This window comes from Acomys minous (assembly GCF_964271855.1).
Source record: "Acomys minous genome assembly, chromosome: 1".
NCBI classification, from domain to species: domain Eukaryota; kingdom Metazoa; phylum Chordata; class Mammalia; order Rodentia; family Muridae; genus Acomys; species Acomys minous.
The window spans coordinates 29,339,440-29,356,854 of NC_140483.1; the positions used below are offsets into that span (position 1 = coordinate 29,339,440).

Sequence of the window (17,415 nt, forward strand, 5' to 3'; positions counted from 1 at the left end):
TCCTACTTCATCTTGATTTGTGTTTCTTTCGTTTACTTTTATAACATTAAAAAATTGAAATCCGGATTAACAACTCATTCTTTGAGAGAATGTATTTTTTGGCTGCCTTCCAACTAATATGTAGTCAGTGCCGCTCAGACACTGCAAAGCAGAACCCTCTGGAGCTCTTGGAGCCAGGCTGCAGTGAATCACTTGTCATCTCCCGTGGACATGACTACTGTTACTGTGAACATGCTGGACAGTTTGTCTGCACTGCATGGACCATCAGCTGACACAGGTCACCACTGTGAAGACATGTCCCATTATGTGAAGACACTTTATGTCTTCTTTGAAGGATGTCTATTTGCTACTAACAGTCACAAGGAGTTTACCCTCTGACACAAGAGGCTAAGGAACAATCCTTTGAAATAGCATCCGTTTTTAAATGCATGTAAGGAAAAGGTTAAAATTCCTGAAAAGTAAACTTAGTTCTGACTCATTAACTTAGAATTAAGAAGGATGTCCACGGGATGTAATGAAAGAGAACCCGAGCCACTTTCAGTGTAGTGACGAGAAGTGGTACAGCGGGGTGTTAAGAATTAGAGAGTATGAGCCGTCCTGCTCTCAGGGTTTCCACAGCCTCATTTTTATTGCATCGGTGTAATCTTCTGAAGTTTCTTTTGCTATTTTAGAAACTCTCCCACAAAAATAATATAATGACATTCCAATCAGTGTTCCAAGCATCCAGGATTCAGGTTCTTGGCGCTTCGTTTACTGGTGACTCTTGGACACAAGAGTGACTCCATGACCGTAACAGCCCTGAGAGTATGGTCACTATGCCTCTAGCCTTATAAAACAGGTTAAAAGTCAGCATACTTCTTTAAGACCTACAGACCTAACAGCTGAAATATACCACACAGCTGAATCATAAATAGAGAACAGCATTATAAAAACAAAAGAATTTGGATGAGGCATTTTGCCATCCGATACTATAAAGTACTTAAAACTTTCAACTATACACAAAATCAAAAAGCATGGGATAAACACTGGAAATATTTGTAACATGACTGTAAAAACACTACAAAATTAATATTATTTATCAATAATATTAATATGCCACTAGAAGAACTGAATGAAAATTTTATAACAGAATATAGATGCTAAAATGGTCACCTTCACTAATATTCTGGAAATGCAAATACATCAAAAATTTGAAGCACCATATTTTAGAAAAATAATGATAACTGTTATTATTAGTCATGGGAAGGATTGTAAGCTTTGTCACAGGTGGAAGCAGTCTTGGTGGGCTTTGCCCTTGGACACCATGGATACTCCCTGAGATTAACCTTGAGATAGACTGGGTGGAGCAGTCCTGGGCCTGGAATTCAGGAAGGGGACCGGGGGACTCCACCTGGATTACTGTGTTTCTAATCAACCCTTGATGGAAGGAGGAGACCAGCCCTTGCAGGAGAGAGACACAGGCCACAAGGACAGGAGGAGACAACAGGTTCAGACTGAGCTCAAGGGCACGTGGATCAGGAAAGGGATCAGCAAACAGGCCAGACCAGAGCACAGGCCAGAGACACCTAGGGACCCATCCTGTGGAAAGGATACTGGAAGGTTCACTCTTATTTCCCATAAACCTTTTTTCCCTCTTGTGTAAGATAGTTGGGTTGTATAATAAGGCTTAATTGTTAAGAAACAGAGCCAACAGTTAGTGGTAAAATGGTAGCTAGATATACAAATATCCTTTTAAAAAGGTAACTGGGTCAATAGTTCTTTCTTATTGATCCAAGTATCCTGCTGTTATGGATTAAAGCTAAAGAAAACTCACAGAAGTTTATAAGCACTCATGACTGCACAGACATGGACAAGCATTCATGACTAATTTTATCATATTACCTTTATGTGCTTACATATGTTGATGCTTTTATGTGATAACCTGGAAAAATCTAAGCATATGATTTAACAAAATTTAATTGTGGTCATTAAACATAATATTATACAATTATTAGAGACAGTTTTTGAAGAGTATTCACCTACATGAGTACACTTATGATCTAGTCAGTAAATAAAGCCAATATGGATTTGTTATATGTGATTAATCTAATATATCATTACTTTAATAATGTAAAGGGGGCTGGAGTGGTAGCTCAGCATTAGGAGCACAGGCTGCTCTACCAGAGGACCTGTGTTTGATTCCCATCACCCACATGATGGCTCACAGCTGTCTGTAACTCCAGTTCCAAGGGATTGAGCACCCTCTTCTGGCCTCTGTGGGATAATGTAAAAATGCTGTGCACAAACATGCAGACAAAATTCATACACATAATAAATAAGTAAATCTCAAAAAGTGCAGAAGAAAGGTCACAAGGTATTAGGTCACTGGAACATGGATAATCCCTCTGTATTGGCTGTTGTGACAGGCATCAAGCACTCTAGGCAATGGGACTCCCACTAAACTATGTGTCCAGCCCTAGTTCTGTAGTTCCAAAATTGTCATAATAATTGTACTATTATTACAAAATATTTTAAGGAATAGGAGATTTAAGAGACAAAACTGAAAATACTAATTTTTCTTTATGAAAAAGATTTAATATTTTATTTTTGAAACTAGGTCTCTGAGGATTTTGAACATGTTTTGATCATATTCACCTGCTTCCCCAAACTCCTCCCAGAGCCACACCCCCTTCCCCACCCATACAACTTTGTGACCTCTTTATTTTCACCCATCACATCCATTTGTGGCGCGAATATATTCTTCAGTATGTGACTTTCCAGAAGGGTATAGCCAACCACCAGGGGCACATTCTTACAGTGACTTAAAAGAGCCTGACTCTTTCCCAGCAGTTAACAACTGCAAAGAGCATCTGGCCAGGGATGGACTTCATCTCCACCTTCCTCCCCATAGTTAGGTTAGGTCCAGCTTGAGACTACACAGGGCTTGTGTATCCTTTCCTCTGAATTCATAGGTACAGCTGCACTGCTGTATGTGGTGGACACTGGACCTCTGTTTCCGACTACTAGTTTTCTCACTCATGATCCCTGATCCTTGAGAAGGAAGGGTGCAATACAGATATCCAATTTAGGGATGAGCCTATTTCTTAAGTGTTTCCTCACTTACCTGTGGTATGCAGTCAGTGTATGCAAACATTGACTTAAAGCGGTCATCCATGCTTATATGGTAAAGCACACACATTGCTATTTGTTTGTAGTTTTCATTCCCTGAGAACAAAAATAAATAAATAAATCATGGATATAATGATAGATACCATACACGTATTTATACCATACTCAAACAGTTATATACTAAAACTGTTTAAACTGATAAATCAAATACTTATATAACCTTGATCAGGAAAACATTTTGAACTCATTATTTTAGATCTAAATTTTGAACCACACTTATATTAATTGTAAAGCATCAGGACAGATGTCCACCTTATATGATATATTTTGGGAAGCAGTAATTTAATTCCTAAAAATGTACTGCTTCCAGTTATCCTGTATGAAATAGATTTTATCACTGACCGGCCTCCCCACCCTTAAAATGGAATAAAAATACATTTTAATACAGTTGATTTTCAGTCATTATGTATAAGATATAAATAAGTATATTTGAGTTTTAAGTAATGAACCCTGAAGGATCAGTGAATTGCTGAAACAAGTAATACATCAGTAATGCAAAAATAAACTTCCACTAGAAGCTACTAAATGCCAAAAATTCCTTATAGTCTGAGAAATGTCCCTGAAGTTCTGAGGTAATCTTGTTCTGGGTTAGGGATTTTGCTCACTGTAGAGGGCTTTGTATAAGCATGTATAAGCATGTATAAGCGCTTCCATTTCATCCTAAGATTAGTATGCATAAGAAGGTAATTCATGCCATCGCAAAATCACAACCTCACAAACTCTTGACTGTAACAAACAGCAAAAATGAAGGGACTTAACAGTCACTGGTCATTAATATCTCTCAACATCAATGTTCTCAATTCTCCAATAAAAAGACACAGACTGAGTGGATGCATAAACATGGGCCAACATTCTTCTACATTCAAGAAACACATCTCACCTACAAGGACAGACATTACTCAGGGTAAAAGGTTGGGGAAAAATATTCTAAACAAATGGTCACAAGAAGCAAGCTGGTGTAGCCATTCTAATACCTAATAAAATAGACTTTCAACCAAAATTAATCAAAAGGGACGAGGAAGGACACTTCATACTCATCAAAGGTAAAGTCAACCAAGAAGACATCACAATTTTGAATATCTATGCTCCCAATACACATACACTCACATTTGTAAAAGAACTACTAACAAAGCTTAAACCACTCATCAATCCCCACACATTAATAATGGGAGACTTCAACACCCTACTTTCACGGAAGGATAGGTCTTTAAAACAGATACTAAGCAGGGAAATAACTTCATTAACCAACGTCATAAATCAAATGGATCTAACAGATATCTACAGAACTTTTCACCCAAACGCAAAGGATTATACCCTTCTTCTCAGCACCCCATGGAACCTTCTCTAAAATTGATCGCATAGTAGGTCACAAAGCAAGGCTCAACAGATACAAGAACATTGACATAATACCTTGTATCCTATCAGATCACCATGGTCTAAGGCTGGACTTCAACAACAACAGAAATAACAAAAAGCCTACATACACATGGAAACTAAACAACTCTCTACTTAATGACACCTGGGTCAGGGAAGAAATAAAGGAAGAAATAAAGGACTTCCTGAAAGTCAATGAAAATGAAGGAACAATATACCCAAATTTGTGGGACACAATGAAAGTGGTACTAAGAGGAAAATTCATAGCACTAAGTGTCTTTAGAAAAAAAGTGGAAACATCCCACACAAACAACTTAACAACACATCTGGAAGCCCTAGAAAAAAAAAAAAAGAAGTGGAAACACCCCAAGGGGAGTAGACATCTGGAAATACTCAAACTCAAGGCTGAAATCAGTAAGTTAGAAACAAAGAGAATAATTCAAAGAATCAACAAAACCAGGAGCTGGTTCTTTGAGAAAATCAACAAGATAGACAAACCATTAGCCAAACTAAAAGATGGAGAAACACTATCCAAATCAACAAAATCGGAAATGAAAAGGGAGACATAACAATAGACACTGAAGAAATACAAAGAATCATAAGAACCTACTTTAAAGGCATTTATGCCACAAAATTTGAAATTCTAAGGGAAATGGACAATTTTCTTGATTGATTCCATTTGCCAAAATTGAATCAAGATCAGATAAACAAATTAAATAGCCCGATTTCGCCTAGAGAAACAGAAGCAATCATTGATAGTCTCCCAACAACAACAACAACAACAACAAAAAAGCCCAGGGCCAGATGGTTTCAGTGCAGAATTCTACCAGACCTTCAAAGAGGAGCTAATACCAGCACTCTTCAAGCTACTCCAAAAGATAGAAATGGATGGGACACTACCAAATTCTTTCTATAAGGCCATAGTCACATTGCTACCTAAATCTCACAAAGACTCAATAAAAAAGGAGAACTTCAGACCAATTTCTCTTATGAACATCGATGCAAAAATATTCAGTAAAATACTCGCAAAATGAATACAAGAACATATCAAAGACATCATTCACCATGACCAGGTAGGCTTCATTCCAGGCATGCAGGGATGGTTTAACATATGGAAATCCATCAATATAATCCACCATATAAACAAACTGAAAGAGAAAAACCACATGATCATCTCCTTAGATGCAGAAAAAGCATTTGACAAAATCCAACACCCATTCATGGTTAAAGTTCTGGAAAGATCTGGAATACAAGGCACATACCTAAACATAATAAAGGCTATTTACAGCAAGCCAATAGCCAACTTCAATTTAACTGGAGAGATACTCAAGGAAATTCCTCTAAAATCAGGGACCAGACAAGGCTGCCCACTTTCTCCATGACTCTTCAATATAGTTCTTGAAGTTCTAGCCAGAGCAATAAGACATCAAAAGGAGATCAAGGGGATCCAAATGGGAAAGGAAGAAGTCAAATCATCCCTGTTTGCAGATGATATGATAGTGTATATAAGTGACCCCCAAAATTCCACCAGAGAACTCCTACAGCTGATAAACACCTTCAGCAAATTGGCTGGATGCAAAATTAACTCAAAAAATCTGTAGCTTGCCTATATACAAATGACAAACACCCAGAGGAAGAAATTAGGAAAACTACACCCTTCATGATAGCTACAAGCAATATAAAATATCTAGGAGTAATTCTAACCAAGCAGTGAAGGATTTGTATGAAAAAACTTTAATTCTGAAGAAATAGATTGAAGATGACATCAGAAGATGGAGGGATCTCCCTTGTTCGTGGATCAGGAGAATTAGCATATTAAAAATGGCCATCTTACCAAAAGCAATTTACAGATTCAATGCAATCCCTATCTAAATACCTACAAAATATTTTGAAGACATTGAAAGATCAATTCTCAACTTCATATGGAGAAACAAAAAGCCCAGAATAGTGAAAACAATCCTATAAAGATCCTCCGGTGGAATCTCCTTACCCAATCTCAAGCTGTACTATAGAGCAACAGTAATTAAAACAGCATGGTACTGGCACAGCAATAGGCTGGTGGATCAGTGGAATTGAATTGAAGCCCCTGAGATGAATCCATACACATTTGGTCACTTGAATTTTCATAAAGAAGCCAAATCTATTCAGTGGAAAAATGATAGCATCTTCAACAAATGGTGCTAGTCTAACTGGATATCTACATGTAGAAAAATGCTATAGACCCGTATTTGTCACCTTGCACAAAACTCAAGTCCAAATGGATTAAAGACCTCGACATAAAACCAGAGACATTAAATAGGTTAGAGGAAATAGTGGGGAAGAGCTTGGAACACATTGGAACAGAATACCAACAGCCCAGGCCTTAAGGTCAACAATTAATAAATGGGACCTCATGAGGCTGAGAAGCTTCTGTAAAGCAGGAGACACAGTCAACGGAACAAAACGACAGCCTACAGACTGGGAAAAGATTTTCACCAACCCTTCATCTGACAAAGGTCTAATATCCAAAATATACAAAGAACTCAAGAAATTAAACACCACCAAACCAAATAACCAAATTAGGAAATGGGGCTCAGAACTAAACAGAGAATTCTCAACAGAGGAATATCAAATGGCTGAGAAACATTTAAAGAAATGCTCAATGTCTTTAGTTATCAGAGAAATGCAAATCAAAACGACTCTGAGATTCCATCTTACACCCATCAGAATGGCTAAAATCAAAAATTCAAGTGACACCACATGATGGTGAGGATGTGGAGAAAGAGGAACACTCCTTCATTGCTGGTGGGAATGCAAACTAGTACAACCACTTTGGAAATCTATCTGGTGCTGTCTCAGAAAACTGGGAATAGGGCTTCCTCAAGACCCAGCTATTCCACCCCTTGGATATACCCAAAAGAAGCGCCACACACAACAGGGACATATGCTCAACCATCAGCCTTATTCATAATAGCCGGGACATGGAAACAGCCTAAGTGTTCCTCAGTAGAAGAATAGATAAAGAAACTGGTACATTTACACTATGGAGTACTACTCAGCTATTAAAAACAAGGAATTCCCAAAATTTGTGGACAAATGGATTGAACTAGAAATGATCATAATGAGTGAGTTCACCCAGAAGTAGAAAGAGTCAAATGGTATATACTCACTTGTATCTAGACACTAGCCCAAGGGGCATGTCTCAACAAAGTCTTCACTTATCAGGAAAGTGGGACAGAGGGGAGGACATCCTATTGGGACTTTAGGTGAGAGAAGCATGGGAGATTGGGGAAATAGAAGGATCCAGAGGGTCCTACAAACCTACAAGAAGAACATTATGACGAGCGGATCTGGGACCAGGGGTCCTGCTCAAACTATGGCACCAGCCAAGGACAATACGGGCCGTAAACTTCGAACACCAGATCTAGACCTACTCAGATCTAGCCAATGGACAGAACATTCTCCACCGTAGAGTGGAGAGTGGGGACTGACTTTCACACGAACTCTGGTGCCCCTTTTTTTACCACATCCCCTTGATTGGGAGGCCAGGTGGCACTCAGAGGAAGGATAGAAGGCTACCTAGAAGAGTCATGACACCCTAGGAGCATATACACGGGGAAGAGGTCCCCCTTAGTCACAGACATAGGGAAGGGGAATAGGGGGAAAGCGGGATGGAGGGAAGAATGGGAGGATACAAGGGATGGGATAACAGTTGAGATGTAATATGAATAAATTAATAAAATATTAAAAAATAAATAAAATTAAGGATGAAAAAAATAAAATTAAGGATGAAGAAAGAAAACAAAGAAGGTAATTCATAACAATAGTGACTAATAGTAGCCACATATTAGGTATCCGCCATGCAAAAGAGCCATGCTTTAGACACAGCCCAGCACTGAATCTGCAGAATAGTCTTCCAATAGACCTTACCATCTTTCAGATGGAGTATATTTTTTTCCTTTTTTATTATTAATTCATTCATATTGCATCTCAGTTGTTAGCCCATCCCTTGTATTCTCCCATTCCTCCCTCCCTCCCGCTCCCCTCCCCCATTCCCCTCCCCTATGTCTGTGACTGAGGGGGACCTCCTCCCCCTGTATATGCTCATAGGGCATCGAGTCTCTTCTTGGTGACCTATTATCCTTCCTCTGAGTGCCACCAGGTGTCCCCATCCAAGGGACATGGTCAAATATGGGGCACCAGAGTTTGTGTGAAAGTCAGATCTCCTTCTCCACTTAACTGTGGAGAATGTCCTGTCCATCAGCTAGTCTGGGTAGGGGTTCGAAGTTTACTGCCTGTATTTTCCTTGGCTGGTGCCATAATTTGAGGAGGACCTGTCTGTAGTTTTCCAGGACCCACTGGATCCTTCTATTTCCTCATTCTCCCAGGCTTCTCACACCTAAACTCTCAATAGGATGTCCTCCCCTCTGACCCACTTTCCTGGTAGGTAAAGTTAAATGGAGTATATTTTTAAAGCAGAATTATTTTAAGTTGAGAAACATATTTTTAAAAATTGGTTGATTTTGCCAATTGTGACAAAGGTCATGTATAATCCCAGCTATTCCAGAAAGGTATGGCAAGAAGATCACAAATTTAATGCCCGGCCTACAGAGTGAGTTCAAAGCCAGCCCAGTAACTTTGTAAGACTCTGTCCCAATTTAAACAACAACAACAATAAACAACAATGAAAACAACAACAACAACAACAACAACAACAACAACAACCAACTACGATGACGACTGGAAATTTAGCTCCTTGGTCATCATCGTCTACTATTGCTGCTGCTGTTGCTACTACTACTAATATAATAAATAACAACAACAACAACAATAATAGGAATGGAAATTTAGCTCCTTGTTCAAATGTTCACTTAATATGTGTACAAGCCCCAGTCCAATCTCTCGTTCTGCCAAAACAAAAAAAAATCAATGAAATTAACTCCTCTGGATTAAAAAATTAGTATGTATTATATGTTTCATATATGAAAAGGCAAGTAAATATTTTATCTTAAATAAAATTATGAACTAATAATTCAATTACTTAGGACAGATATATGTGGGAAAGGCATTTAATAACTGAAATAGTACTGTATTTTTTCTTTATAACATTATAACTAATCAAAATCTGACTTCAGGAGACAGTAAAGTTTGCATTTCTTGGTGGTGTTTTGTCTTTGTAGTCCTGGATGTCCTGAAACTCAACTTTGTAGACCAGGCTGGCCTCCAGTTTACAGAGATCCACTTGCCTCTGCTTTCCAGTGCTGGGATTAAAGGTATGCGCCACTACAACAGGTCACTTTGGATTATTTTAAGGTAAATTTCAGGTCTCTTATGTGAAAATGAGGAAAGTTAAAGGAGACCTTAAGAGATAAGTGACATGAATAAAGCCCATCATCTTAAATATAAAGGTAAGAAATAATAATGAAGGGGAAAGTAATATTTAAAATCTTAAGATAGAAGCCAGTAAGCCAACAGTTGTACAAAACATAGTATTTATATGTTCTTTGAGGGCATACATTTTATTTAGCAAGAAGTATGGTTTAAAATATAATACTTCTTGCAAGTAAGATAAGAGTAGGCATGCATGATGCCAACATTTTGAGATCAGAGCAATCGCATAGAATTTTAATAATCATATTTTATATTTTGACATTTAAATTATGCTTACCTGACACAGAAAATCATGATTACATAGGGTTTTATGGCATATGTGTGCAAAGGAAAAATGTTTTCAAAGAAGGCAGGTATCTTTAGACTCTACTTACCTACTTTTAGCTCCCCACCAAGGGACTGAGGCACTACAGCTTTTAAGATTAGGGAAATTCTCTTATTTTTCAAGGCCACCATCTTCTTGTTCCCCCTGTTAGTTTATACAGGAATCATGGGCCGGATGGTTTGATTTTCTCAAGAGGATTCATGAGCAATAAACTCTGCCTAACTTACGACAGCCCTTCTGTATTCTATGTATGGCAGGCCTTCCAAATGAGCACTCCTTTAAGAGTTATTTATAGCAACCCTCCCTAATGGCATCTGAAGCAAAACCAGGCTGCCCTCCATTGGTATGCTGGCATGGCACTATGGACTCTATGGGTCTGGAGCAGAGCAGTAGACAGATGGAATACTGTGAGAAGTAGGCCTTAATAACTGGATGTGAATTAGTCAAATCTGTTCAAGTAATAAGGGCAGGGCTGAAAAAAAAATGGCCCAGTCATTATGATGCCTTTGGTATTTACAGCAATAAACATGAATCATGATGAACTCACTGGCTATTAAGTGCAGAGCTTATAAGCACTTTGATAGCATTTCCACAGGAATTCACCGTTAACTAGCTGGATCATTATTTGAATGTGTTACTGAATTATCTTAGCATTTGTGCAGCCATTCTTCCCAAAATTGGTCATTCCCAGCTGAGGCAGCTAATACCTTAACAAACTGGTCATTAACTCCAGTAACTGATTTTGTGGGAATTATTGCACGTATAAAGTACATTCAAGCGTTTATAAGAAGCATTGCCCTCTTTCCTTTTTTTAAAAGAAATTTACAGCTGTAGTTCAGCTGGAGCAGCTGAGCAGGAAGAAAATCAGATTCTGGGCTGCTCTTACAACGATTTTTTCTACCAACTTAGAGGCAAACACATGCCCATCAGTTTAGAGCTTTAAATGTCTTCATTTTTTCATCTCTAAAGTGATCAGCAGAAACATCACTCTGACTAATTTTGTAGGACAGTGGTGATTTTCCATTCACAGATCACTCAGGCAGAAATGTGAGTTTTGAATATTAGAATACAAAAATCAAATTTCTACTTTTCTTACAGACCCAGTTCAATACTACAGCACAGAGTGAGAGCACACATTATGAGTCACATCATGAGCCAGACTCTCATTCCTTTTACACCCCAAGTCTTCTTAGTTCAAAGTAGAACACCCCAAGCAAAGAAAAACAGGAACAGAAGCACACCTATATTAGAATAGCATGTCACTAACGTGACATGTATTACCGTGAAAATGCTCTATGAATACGGCACACTGCAACTATCACATCCAAGTCTAATACAGCATTAGAGCTCTTAATGCATGTTAATAATATGATAAGAAGAAAATGCCACAGACTAAACCTCTCAAAAGTTATTTGCAGCAATTATTGGATATAAGTATCTTCTGTATCAAAAGGTACTAAATGCATTTAAGATTATTACTGAAAATTAATTTCTGGTGTTGGTTTTGAACCTAGGCCTTCAGGCATGCCAGATAAGCACTTTACCAATGAGTCATATCTTCAGTTCTAGAACAGTCTTAACAGATATGCTTAATTCACTACAGAAAGTCATTAATCCATTATGAATCACAATGAAGTAGATTTGGTTTAAATTGGAATTTGGACAAACTAATTTTTAAAATTGCAATTCTACTGGATGGTCCTGTTTTAAATAACAGTTTATTGGCAGCAGGTGTATGAGGAATTGAACAGATAACAACACAATTTTAAAGCAAGAGTAAAGTGGGAAAACTGAAAGCATCTATAGATTACAGTGATAACTTTAGCCAGAGTTTTGTGGTGAAGCTAACTGTGTTCAGTTACTTATTAAAATGAGAAATAAAACTGTAAATCTACAATTAAGCTAAACATTAAATAATTGTATATTAATCATTCCAAGTACTCTAATATCCAAAACCGATATATTGGCATTCTTTTAAATATGCTCAACTAGTTATTTTCAACATGTCTGTGCCAGTTTATTACCATGTAATAGATTGTTTTATTGTATTCAGAGAATACCATAGCAACTTGTTTGTAATAAACCTTACTGTATGGCCGACTTCAGATACAAATGATAAAGGCCAAAATAAACCCCTGAACAAGAAATGCTTTCTAGCTCAGCGTCCAAACTACCCATTTAATGTGCAAAATTTCACCATATAGGATGGCGACACCGCAGGCAATATTCACACACACAGTATTAGAACCAGCTGGTGATAGAAGAGTCTTAGGAAAAAAGGCTCCTTGATTTAATTGGGAAAACAGGAGGAAGCATAAATTTTACTGCCATTAATAACTTCAAGCATCTTGATATGGTTCCACCTCAGCCTGACGGAGACATGTGCTTTTTGTTAACATGTTGGCCCCATCTGACCCCTATTGTTTGCTCACTTGATCAGGTTAAGAAAATGTAGGTTTATTTACAGGATAAATGAGGCCTATTAAAACCGAACAATGCAGCAGTCTATGAGGAGCTGCCTTCTGAAACAGATGTGTGAAAGTCTCATAGTTTGGTAATAATCAGGCAAAACCAAGTTACTCTTTTTTTAAAAAAAGAACTGACTTACTTTCTTAAAGAAAACTACCATAAAAGCAAACTAGTCTAAAATAACTGGATTGGAAAGCATTAAGTGACCATTTCCACATTTCCAGTTTTTAATAAAAATGTCTAAAAAGGCTACTTCCAAAGCACTGCTGCTCTTTTACAAAAGTGTGTTTTATTCATTCACTTATGATATTGTTGGTAAGTTAAAAATTAAACACACACACACGTGTGTGTGTGTGTCTGTGTATGTGTGTGTATGTGTGTGTGTGTATGTGTGTGTATGTATGTGTGTGTGTGTATGTGTGTGTGTGTGTGTGTGAATGAATTTAACGGGATGGGAGAACTTCAAAGATGGCTGGAACATAACTTTGTCAGCTTTCATTAAGACAATATGATAGAGTGGTCATAAAAATAATCTTTAATGTCTATCTGGTCAAAGTTGACAGTCCAACAGTACCTTCTGGTGATCCACAACAGTAAGAGAAACCAGATTGGTCAAAACCAGAAGAATCAAACATTTGTCACTTAACTCTTGACTTGGATTAACTCCCTACTTGCTGATGAAATCTTTCTACAACCAAGTAAAATGCTCTGAAACACAGAATAACTAAATATAATCCAGGCAAAAGTAAGCCAGGCATTATTGCCACCCTCAAAGCCAGGTCTGGGTTTGCTCCTAGAGTGAGAAGCATTGGGTCACTCAGGAAACCCTGGAAATAGCATGCCCGCCAATGAAGACTATGTTCTACCACCACTTACTGAGAATATGCAATAGGGTCAATGTAAACTTTGAAAGCTAGAAATCGCAGTAAAGTCAGTTCATGCACCAAATATATAACTACTTAGTCACAGAGTTTAAACTTTGAAAAAGCAAGGTTTGTGCAAATAGAAATTTGGTTTAGGATTTAAATTATAGAGAAAAAAGAGAGAGGCAAAGATAGTCACATTTTTCTGGTTGCAGTGGTATATCCTATACCACTTAGAGATCTGAGACAGGAGGCCAGCCTATGCAGAAAGCATGTTACCATCTTTAAAAAGAAAAGAAAGAAAAAGGGAAAAAAACATGTATGTAAAATATATAGAAAAGCTTCATGCATATAGTATTGAGTGCCACACCAGAACCAGAGAAAGTGTGGGTCTGATGACTAAAAGAAAATGTCTGAGTTAATTTTTTTAAATTAATTTACAGTTTCATAGATTGTATATGAAAAAGCTTAATACATGCTACTCTCATATTTCATAAAGTATGAATCTAATTCTTCAATTTTAAGAGAAACATTCTAATTTTTGCTTATAAGTGAATAAAGAAGTTATCTCAGGGCATAAATTAAGTATTGTAATATCTAAATACTTTTTATATTTATAACCGTATTGTTGGAGGTTGGTCTGATGTATTTTGATGCTAATTACTGCTTGCTGTCTTTTAATGTAACCCAAATATTGCTATGTAACCTTGCCTAAAAACTTATTCCTGTTGGACCAATAAAAAGCCTACATGCTTGGGCAGGCAAATAGGACAGGCATGGCTAAGATTTTCAGGCTTTTGAAGACAGAATTTTGGAAAGAAGGAAGAGAGGGGCGGAGGAAAGAGGAGGAGGAGAATCACCACGGGAAAGGAAAAGAGCCACGTGCGCCAGAGAAGAAACTCTGAAGTTCCTCATGGAAAGAGATGGAGAACATTAGCAAGTACTTTGGGATTATGGATGGGAGGTAGCCCAAACAGACATTATTAGAAGTGGATGGGATGGGCTGGAGACTGGGAGTTATTGGAGGACAGCTTAGGAGGTAATATCTGCCTTGCCCCAGGGAAACGCTTGTTCTAAAATACATCAGGTGTCTGTGTTTTCATTGGTTGCTTGTGGGTTAGAAAATACCACTGTAATAATAATTAGACTAATAATAAACATTCATTAGGCTACACCTGTAAATTAACCACACCACTATGTGTCTCTGTGTCTCTGTGGGGTTATGTGCACAAAAGTACAGGTTCCCCAGAGCTAGAGGCATCAGATCCCCTGGAGCTGGTGTTACAGGCATAAAGTGAGCCATCTGACATGGTACTAGGAATGCAACTTGGTTTCTTTGCAAGCACAGTTAAGCACTGAGCCATCCCCCCCAGCCCCGCATTTGAATACTTTAAAGACCATTCTGATAAGATTGGAATAAACCTCTTATTTATTTGAATAGTGCTCTTAAACTACCTATGGGGGGGAGGGCCACACTTTATTTTCCTCCCAATATGTTAAAGATCAATACTTTAGTAAAGTAAAATAAAAATCAAAAATTTAAAAAATACACAAAATAAGTGTAAAATATTGTTACTACATTCAGGACAAACTGCTGTATATGTACTTTAAATTTCTGGACTTACTTGTTAAAGACCAATAATAGATTAAGTAAAACATTGTTCCATGCACCACACTTGAAATATGATGCCTGTCCTTACAGTTCATTAATGGAAGCCATGTGAGTGGAATTAAGGTACTACCGTAATGCTTGGGAAGGCAGAAGTAGATGATGGAAATGATTTTGTTCCTACCATATTGCATTCTGCTACCATTAAGCTCCCTTCCCTTTCTTCATCTTTATCACAGTGAACATTGCCAGGCTTTCGACTTAACAGAATGAATAGACAATGATCCTCACATCAGATACTCTGAATAATCTTTGGCATAGGTCCTACTTCATTTCCCTATTTTCTGAACAACATGGAAAGCTGAGTGAAAATTGACTGACTTACCTAATGCCACTCAGCCAATAGAGGGCAAAGGGAAAGCTAAAGCAGACGCCTCCACACATGTTACTTTCCTGTGTTCCTTTTATCCACTTACCCACCTCACCACATACGAAAAACTGACAGCCTACCTCGTGCCTGGCTGTGTTCTAGGCTCTGGGGACACAGAGGTGAGCAATGGTGATGAAACTATTTTCCTGAGACTTACAGCAGCTGAGAGCTGATGGGTGGGGGTGCTAGTCACAGGTTGGTAGTGCACCAAGAAAATCAAGATGAAATATAAAATATATGACAATTGTAAAGAATAGAGAAAAATAAAGCAGGAGTTAAGTGACATCAGGATCCAAGGTTTAAAAATGTTATCAAAATCAACCAGACACTGAGGCATGAAGGAGACAAGAGAACAGGCCACACAGAAATAGAAGGAAGTGATATGTCAGGCAAAAGGAAGTAGAACGAGTAAAAGAGGAATGCTTCCCGCTAAGTTCAAGGGACAGCCAAGGACGCCAATGTGGCCTCAGTGGAAGGAAGGGAGAAAAAACTTGGATGCAACAGAAGCAAGGAGGCGGCACAATACACAGACACCTCCGGAGGGCACTGAGAGGGCTCTGGCTTTTTGAGATGTGTAAAGCTTAGGGAAGTTTTTGTTCAATCTATTTTTTTTGTTTTAGATTTTTATTTATTTTATTTTATTTTATTTTACAAGTATGGTTGTTTTGCTTGCTTTTATGTGTATGCACCCCGTTTGTCTGGTGCACGAGGAGGGCAGTGTGTGTGCTGGAGCCCCTGGAACTGGAGTTATGAATGGTGGTGAGCCACTGTGAGGGTGCAGAGAACTGAACCTCAGCCCTTATTGAGAGCAACAGCCGATCTCACCAGCTTGACCATCTCTCCGGCCCCTAAACAGCAGGTTTGAGTAGAGGATTTACCTTGGCTAGGATGGTCGGTCACTTTGCATGCTGTGTGAACAGGCTGTAGGACAAAGTGGAAGACCGCTACTAGGTTAAATCAGGAGAGAGGGCTGTGGCTGGGCCTAGGTAGGAGTGTTTATATTTTAAAAGGAGAGCAGACAGTTTGGATGCAGAGTGGGAGCGAATAAAGGAGTCAAGGACAAATCCCCTGCTTGGGCACGTTTAACTAGAAAGATGAAGTAATCATTTACTGAAAAGAGAAAAGACTAGAAATATAGAGTTTATGGACAGGTGGGGTGGAGATCAGGAGCTTAGTTCTGAAGTTAGTAAGTCTTCAGTGTGAACAAAGTTTATAGACTATGATGTCGGCACAGGGACTCTGGTGAGGAGGCTGGGGTCATGCATTCCTTCTTTATGTTTGGCAGTCATCCTTATGGGCTGAGTATTTAGATGGAATGGACAGGTAACTAGACGAACAGTCAGCCAGAAGATAAAGTCCAAGACAAGAAGGAGGCTGTATTCTCATGAGGTGGAAGCAGGGTTCTGAAAGTGAGTGGGAACGTGTAGCAGGTCAGGTCTAAAGGCACCCCATCCTGGAGCACAAATGACTGCAGCTGAGGGAGGAGGCAAGTGCAGTGATGCTGTTCAGCAGCTTAGGAGTGGGATGATGGCTGCGGGAGGGAGGGAAGGCGGGCGTGTAGACATGAGAGATGGACTGAAAACACTCAGAAGTGTATGGAAGCATGAGGGTAGGGAGAAAAAGAGAAGGAGGAGAGACAGGTAGAAGTGAGGTAATAATGTCCTTATTCATTCTCAGCTCATTTCCTCTGTTTGACTTAAAAAGTAGAATTATGTGGAAAGCGGGGACTGACTTTGACATGAACTCTGCTGCTCTGTAATTGACCACCTCCCCTTGGTGGGGAGGCCTGGTGGCACTCAAAGAAAGA

The 17,415-nt window shown here is 38.6% G+C and overlaps 1 protein-coding gene across 5 annotated transcripts in view; it reads right to left on the minus strand.

Moving 5' to 3' along the window:
• Positions 1–17,415, minus strand: part of KIFAP3 (kinesin associated protein 3) — a 135,359-nt gene that overhangs the window by 71,757 nt on the left and 46,187 nt on the right. For all 5 annotated transcript variants that reach the window (XM_084753797.1, XM_084753798.1, XM_084753799.1 and 2 more), the window contains exon 11: positions 3,104–3,204. In XM_084753797.1, coding sequence (XP_084609923.1) covers positions 3,104–3,204 — 101 coding nt within the window. The remainder of the gene's footprint in view (positions 1–3,103; positions 3,205–17,415) is intronic.